General features: G+C 57.9%; 3 protein-coding genes across 3 annotated transcripts in view; all 3 read right to left on the bottom strand.

Annotated features, from left to right (window-relative positions):
- Positions 1 to 477: 477 nt before the first annotated feature.
- SPRG_15731 (hypothetical protein) lies at positions 478 to 1,836 on the bottom strand (the record flags this gene model as incomplete). The annotated part of the gene is made up of 1 exon (XM_012354832.1): positions 478 to 1,836. One exon carries the CDS (start codon positions 1,834 to 1,836, stop codon positions 490 to 492), a length of 1,347 nt encoding a protein of 448 aa, XP_012210222.1. The 3' UTR covers positions 478 to 489.
- A 348-nt stretch (positions 1,837 to 2,184) lies between these two features.
- Positions 2,185 to 2,594, bottom strand: SPRG_15730 (hypothetical protein; the record flags this gene model as incomplete). Its single annotated transcript, XM_012354831.1, has 2 exons — positions 2,185 to 2,367; positions 2,508 to 2,594. 2 exons carry the CDS (start codon positions 2,592 to 2,594, stop codon positions 2,185 to 2,187), a joined length of 270 nt encoding a protein of 89 aa, XP_012210221.1.
- A 519-nt stretch (positions 2,595 to 3,113) lies between these two features.
- The window catches only part of SPRG_21605 (TKL protein kinase), a gene marked incomplete at both ends in the record, with an annotated part of 3,827 nt that continues 778 nt past the window's right edge, over positions 3,114 to 6,162 (bottom strand). The window contains 12 exons of the mRNA XM_012354830.1: positions 3,114 to 3,170; positions 3,229 to 3,889; positions 3,937 to 4,100; positions 4,165 to 4,257; positions 4,313 to 4,411; positions 4,458 to 4,655; positions 4,705 to 4,803; positions 5,415 to 5,513; positions 5,565 to 5,663; positions 5,714 to 5,812; positions 5,856 to 5,957; positions 6,005 to 6,103. Of these exons, the coding sequence (XP_012210220.1) occupies positions 3,114 to 3,170; positions 3,229 to 3,889; positions 3,937 to 4,100; positions 4,165 to 4,257; positions 4,313 to 4,411; positions 4,458 to 4,655; positions 4,705 to 4,803; positions 5,415 to 5,513; positions 5,565 to 5,663; positions 5,714 to 5,812; positions 5,856 to 5,957; positions 6,005 to 6,103 (1,869 nt within the window). The remainder of the gene's footprint in view (positions 3,171 to 3,228; positions 3,890 to 3,936; positions 4,101 to 4,164; positions 4,258 to 4,312; positions 4,412 to 4,457; positions 4,656 to 4,704; positions 4,804 to 5,414; positions 5,514 to 5,564; positions 5,664 to 5,713; positions 5,813 to 5,855; positions 5,958 to 6,004; positions 6,104 to 6,162) is intronic.

Here is a 6,162-nt window from a genome sequence, read left to right as displayed (position 1 = left end):
GAAACGTCGCGTTCAGAGTTGACATCTTGCTATGTAGTATTGCAAAAGCTCTTGGAGGTGATGCATCTCCGAGTTCGCAGTTGTCTAGAAGGATGAGCCCACGCAACAGATTGGTGCGCGGAGCGTCTGGTGGCGCAGCGTTTCAATGAATGCAGTTTAGAATCAATGGTCTAGAATGGTGCCCTCGGTCGTAAATACGGCTTTCCTAGAGCCTCTACACAACTCTTTATCACCAGATAGAGACCGGTTCGATCCCCCGCCGGTTCCAGATTCATATGACCACAAACTGAGTACTCGAACCAGTTGATTGTTTCTGCAGTGGCCTCATCGAGGGCAGTCCCGGGGCACTCAAAAATGCGGTGTACTGCTTGTTGTTGAAGTGAGACCTTTGAGGTCCCGTAGTGGTTCGCACTACTCAAGCTAACGTGTCTGTCTTGCGCTCAAAGCGACGAGCGACGTAAAGAACTCAGCCGCCAATCGTTGTCATTGTTACATGAGCAACAAGTTGCGGTTCTTTAATGAGATGCAGCTCGACTGCTCCTTCGCCTCGTCGCTACATGTCGGAACCCCCACCCGGTAGGATTGCCCCCCCGGAGAGACTTCACGCAAACCCGCATCGATCAAGGCGCTTGCTAACGCTGCACATGCTGACGACGAGACATTGACGCTGTGCAACACCATACATGCAGTCGTCGTGGCGCAAGTTGCGAGCAGCGGACTCAGTCGCTGCATCCAGCCTTCGTTGCAGTCGGTTGCCACGTCCATTTCCAAGTAATCGAGAGCTGGCATCGATGCGGTGGCCGTCAGCAGCGCTTCGGACGACGCTTCGTTGTACGCACCGCCTTGAACCAGCAGTTGGCATAGTAAGGTGCAGTGCGGAAGCACCGACGCGAGCGCCCGCGCACCGGCGTCGTCCAGCCGGGCCATCTTGATTCGCAGCGTCTCCAAAGCGGGAAGCGATGGGAGGACCGCCATGAGAGGCGAGACGTCGACACCTTGCAGCGAGTTGCCCTTGAGGTGCAAGCTGCCGAGGTGTTGCATGTGTGGCAGCACCGCTGCGAGCTCGGCGACCAGCGTCGTTGGGCACAGCGTGTTGTTGCCAGCAAGGCGGAGCACCACCAATCGCGAGGCCAATGCCAGCGAAGCCCCGAGGTGGCGTGTGAGCGTCGCTGCCGTCGGGAGGCGTGGCGCGTCGTCGTTGCTGGCCCAGTGGAACTCGCGCGTCGTTGCTGGCAGCGGCTGGCCGACGAGACCCTGCGTGTTGAAGAACGTAACATTCTTCAAGTCGACCGTTTGAAGCGTCGTTGAGCGCGAGATCGCTGACGCCAGCGCCGCGCCAACGCCGTCTCTACCGCCTTCGTCGATGGCCACGTTTACATGGTGGAGCCGGAGGTGGGTGGCTTCTCCCGCCTCAATCCACTGGACGAGGCTGTGCACGCTCGACGCGGCGAGACTGTGTACGGTCACCGAGCCTTTGATATCAATATGGCAAACACGCGACATGGAGGGTGCAGCACGGAGGATGCAGTCGATGCTTGCGACAATACCCATGGCATCGCCCCAGTCGGAGTACCGGACGCACAGCTTGCGCAGGCGCGGACACGCGACGAGTGCGTCACGAAGCGCAGCTGCTTGGATGGGATCGTCCAAGCCGGGCATGGGGTCCAACTCGACCGATGTGACGAGATGGGCGATGGCGTTGACGTAGCGCGTCCACTGCGCCATGTTGCCAACGCTGACCGACACGCGCGGTGCGAACGGTGTCGAAATAGCGTACGCAGCAATCGACACCGGGTCAACTTCGTAGTGCTGCACGACGCGCGCGTCAAAGGACATGGTCAACCTGGAAAAGCTCGAGAAGCTACAATGAGCCGTGCCGCCTGTCTTGCCCCACGTCCGGACGAGCTCCATCGCTGGCGTCCGCTCTGGAAGGACATTAAGAAACGCGTGGAGCGCAGGTTGCGACGGGATGAACGTTGCAATATGCTCGATCGTTTCCAGAGCCACACGCATCGAAAGACCAGGTGACGAATCGACAAGTGAAGAGTCGGAAATTGGAAGCTTGTGCTGTTGGAGTAAGAGTGAAGGTACCAAATCAAAACCTTCACTCACTGGACGTGACGTGGACGGTTTGTCAGACCACGTGATTGTGCTCTCCAGAGTGTCGCCCTTAGTCTTCCTCCATCAAGACCGAACATGGAGCTCTTCCAAGCGAGATGCGGGTGCGAGCGAGTGCCCCAAGTTGTCGGCGTCCCCGAACAGGATCGTGTCCGTGAGCCCGACGTTGGACCAGCGAAAGACACGCGTGGTCACCGGCTGTGGCAACCCATTGAGGCCGCGCGTGTCCACGTAGCGCAAGCGGTCGAGCTCGATGGATTCAACCGTAACCGTGGTCGACGGCCAATGCGTCGTTCGGCTCGCATAACTCATGGCGGTATGCGTTGTAATGGGCGTTGCGGCGTCCGTCATTTCACGCGAAGGATTGGCCGGCTGTGCGCCGGAAGCACGCCCAGCAGTGTCCAGAGGTCGTCGGTCCATGGGAGAAACGCCGCGATGATCTTGATGGTCGCGATCACGAGCGACGATGAGAGCATCGTAGGTTGCGAGCGTGTTGCGAAAGGACATCCCGACGCCTACAGTGTATGGTCAAAGCGTCAATGGAGACAACGTCTGCGCGTCTGCATCTGGTGGTGTGCATTTTTTGCCCAGATCTGGTAGTTCTACGCCAGGCGCACCTCGGGAAAAATGTGAGCGAATCCTTGGGCTCTGCTCGGCACCCGCGGCGATGTTGGCCTCTGGGTGTTCCGTCACCGGAAAGATCGATGGAGTGTCGGCTGTGCTCCTGCTCCAGCCGTTGCGGCATTTGCACGGCTATTTCTACGGTAATTGGTGGCTCCAGCTCTTTGAATTAGCGTGTTTTTGGAACCCGCGTACTAGACAACGATGGTCGACCGGTATCGTAGCCGTTGTGGCTCCCACGTTTAATGCGCTCACAAGGAACCATCACTCACGACGTTGAGAGACCGACCAATTCATATTGCTCAGTGGTAGGACCTTGAAAGTCGGATGAAATGCAGTACGATGGATCCAAGTGGCTAATAGCATTAACACGATTAGGCCGCGCGCGCGAGATTGGCGAGCGGCACCATAGTCATGGCCGCGAACGACGCCTAAGAAGATAGAATAATCACATCACAGGATGCTAGTACACTAGATAAAAAAGCCTACGGTCTCCCAACTTCTGTCTATAAATTTCCGCGACTGCGCAATCTGGCCTTCGAGGCACTTGACGATCTCCTTGGCCTTGGGGCGCGACGCTGGGTCGTGGCGTAAGCACGCTTCCGTGAGCTGGCGGTACCACTCGTCGCACTTGGCCGAGAGCGTTGGCCGGAGCACGCCGTTGCGCACTTGATCGATGAGTGTCATCTGCCCGAGATGCACGTTCCAGTACGGCCGCTGGTACGTCTCGAGCTCCGTGAGGATGACGCCGAACGAGTAGACGTCGGCGGAGAAGTCGTAGTGGCCGCCGTCGAACACCTCGGGCGCGATCCAGTGCCACGTGCCGACCGCCGACGTCATCGTGTGGATGTCGTACTGCCGCGAGATGCCCAGGTCGGCGAGCTTGATGTAGTTTTTTGAGCACAAGAGCACGTTGTCCGACTTCAAATCCCGATGCAGCAGGTTTTTCTCGTGGAGATCGCAGATTGCATTTGCAATGACCCATGCGATCTGCAGCGTCGAAAACTCGAGCGCGACCGGAAGACCGTCGCGCTTGCGGTTAAGGTAGTGCCGAAGGTTGCCGCTGTTCATATACTCGAGCACCATCTTGGGTTCGTTCGTGTGGAGGCCGTAGGCCGCGAGAAGCTTGATAATGTACGGCGAATTGCACCTAGGGGTAGGGGAGGTTAGGGTACACCTTGCTGGAGCATTTTGTACCGAATGATGTTTTCAATCTCAATCTCCAGCGCCGCAATACCTTCCTTGTCAAAGACCGTCTTGATCGCGACTTCGGTTGTTTTGTAGAGCCCCTTGTATACGATGCCTTGGCCGCCGCGACCAATCGGCTGCTCGGACAAGAGCTCGATCTCGTCGAGCTCGATCTAATTTATCACATGTCCCATAAGCATCGTCGATCGAAAGGAGCGAGTTGAGACATGCACGTACCTTGGGCGCCTCGAGGACGAGAATGCTGTGGAGTTTTTGGGCGATTTTACGGTAGCCGTGCTTGATGGCGACCTGCAAGGGCGACTCGCAAGCCTATATGATCGTATTTTTCAGATTTTCGCGCCATTTTTTCGGGCTTTTCGTGTACCTTGTTCGCGATCGTCACGTCCGCGTGCGCTTCGAGGAGGAGGTCGACCATTGGATCGTCGCCTTTGGAGCTGGCCACAAAAATCGCTGTCCGTCCGTCCTAGTCCGAGGTTGGGGGCGGATTAAACCAGTCGGGAGAGAGGTACCTTGTCGGTTTGGTTGACATCGGCCCCGCCAGCCAACAGCATCTCGACAAGCACGCTATCGCCGTTCATTGTTGCGCGCGCGAGCGGCGTGTAGCCATGCGCGTTGGCACCGTTGACGTCGGCACCCGCCACGAGCAGCATGCCGACAATGCCCTTGTGGCCCGCGGTCACGGCCAGTAGCAGCGGACTCTGCCCGTCCTACGCCCGCATCAACACCCGATCTATGTGCCGTTGGATGCACACGTACAGTGCCCGGGAGGTTGACATCCGCGTTGCACGATAAGAGCATGCTGGTAATGGCTTCTTGGCCGTTGAAGGCGGCCATGCAGAGAGGCGTCATGCCTCCCTAAAAACATGAAGAAATCATAAGGGCGACGAGGATCGATGTTCGTACCGGTGGTCCTTGGTTCACATCGGCCTTGGCTTGCAGCAGCGTAATGATAGTCGGGAAGTGGTCGAGCTCGATGGCGGCAATGAGCGGGCTGCGGCCACTCTATACCGCAAAATAATCTCGGTCACGAAGGCTCTTGTGTGGTATCGCACCTCGTCGCCCTTGTTGACGTCGGCGCCCGCGTCACTCAGCGTGCGCGTCATCTTGGCGTTGCGGCTCAGCACGGCCGTGAACAGCAAGCTCTCGCCATTCTAACATGGACAAATTTTGTCCAACTCGATATGTCGCAAACCTCGTCGTACCGAATTGATCGTGTTTGGGCTCACGCGCTCGTGGACGATGGTATGAAACACTTGGTCGAGGTCGCCTTGCCGGACCGCGTCGACGAGCTACGCGTCACAGGCTATCAGTTCCTAGATGTTGTCAAGCAGGCTACCTTGAAGGCCATAATGTCCTCGAGGATCGCGCTCACATTGTCGTGGTTCTTCTCTTTGGCGAGCATCAGCGGTGTCCTCCCGGCCTAGCATAGAAGAGTACATCACGCCGCCTCGTTCAATCGGACGGACCCTGGACTTGATGTTGATGTCGGCGTCGGCTTCGAGGAGGAGGGTCACCAAGGGCGCGTGGCCCTTCTCGGCTGCGATGTGCAGCGGTGTCTGTCCTTCCTACGCCGCGAGCCATTTATGAAAACAAAGGACTAGAGAACAACAGCATACATGATCGGTTTGGTTGACGTTGGCGTTGGCGCCCAGCAGCAGCGACACCACTGCAGCGTGGCCCTTGACAGCTGCCAAGTGCAAAGGCGTCCATCCTGCCTGTATAAAAACTCGCTAAGTCGCCGAGACAAGGGCGTGTGATGGATGACCTTGCTCGTGCTGTTGACATCGGCGCTCGCCTGCAGCAGGAGCGATACGACAGCCGCGTACCCATTACAGGCTGCGACGTGCAGCGGCGTCCACGCATCCTACACAAGGATCAGCACTTCATTGTACGATCGATGCATCGACGCACCCCCTTCGCTGGTCGACTCGCGCGTGGGCTGCGATCAGCAACGCGACAACGGCGACGTGGCCCTTCTCCGAGGCCACGTACAAGGGCGTCCATCCTGCCTGCACACCACATAAGACAATAGTGTCCATCATCGCACGCTGCACACCTTGTCGTTCTTGTTGACGTCGGCGCGCGCATGAAGAAGGAGCTGGACGACACTGTCGTGGCCGTTCCAGGCGGCAATGTGCAGCGGCGTCTGCCCCACCTGTCGGTCGATCGGTTGGCTGAGTGCGACGGACGAGAAAAGGGCGATGATGCGTACGG

The sequence above is a fragment of the Saprolegnia parasitica genome, assembly GCF_000151545.1.
Source record: "Saprolegnia parasitica CBS 223.65 unplaced genomic scaffold supercont2.185, whole genome shotgun sequence".
In the NCBI taxonomy this organism is placed as follows: Eukaryota; Oomycota; class Saprolegniomycetes; order Saprolegniales; family Saprolegniaceae; genus Saprolegnia; species Saprolegnia parasitica.
The sequence above is the reverse complement of the archived record's forward strand: the minus strand, read 5'-3'. Positions and strand labels throughout refer to the sequence as shown.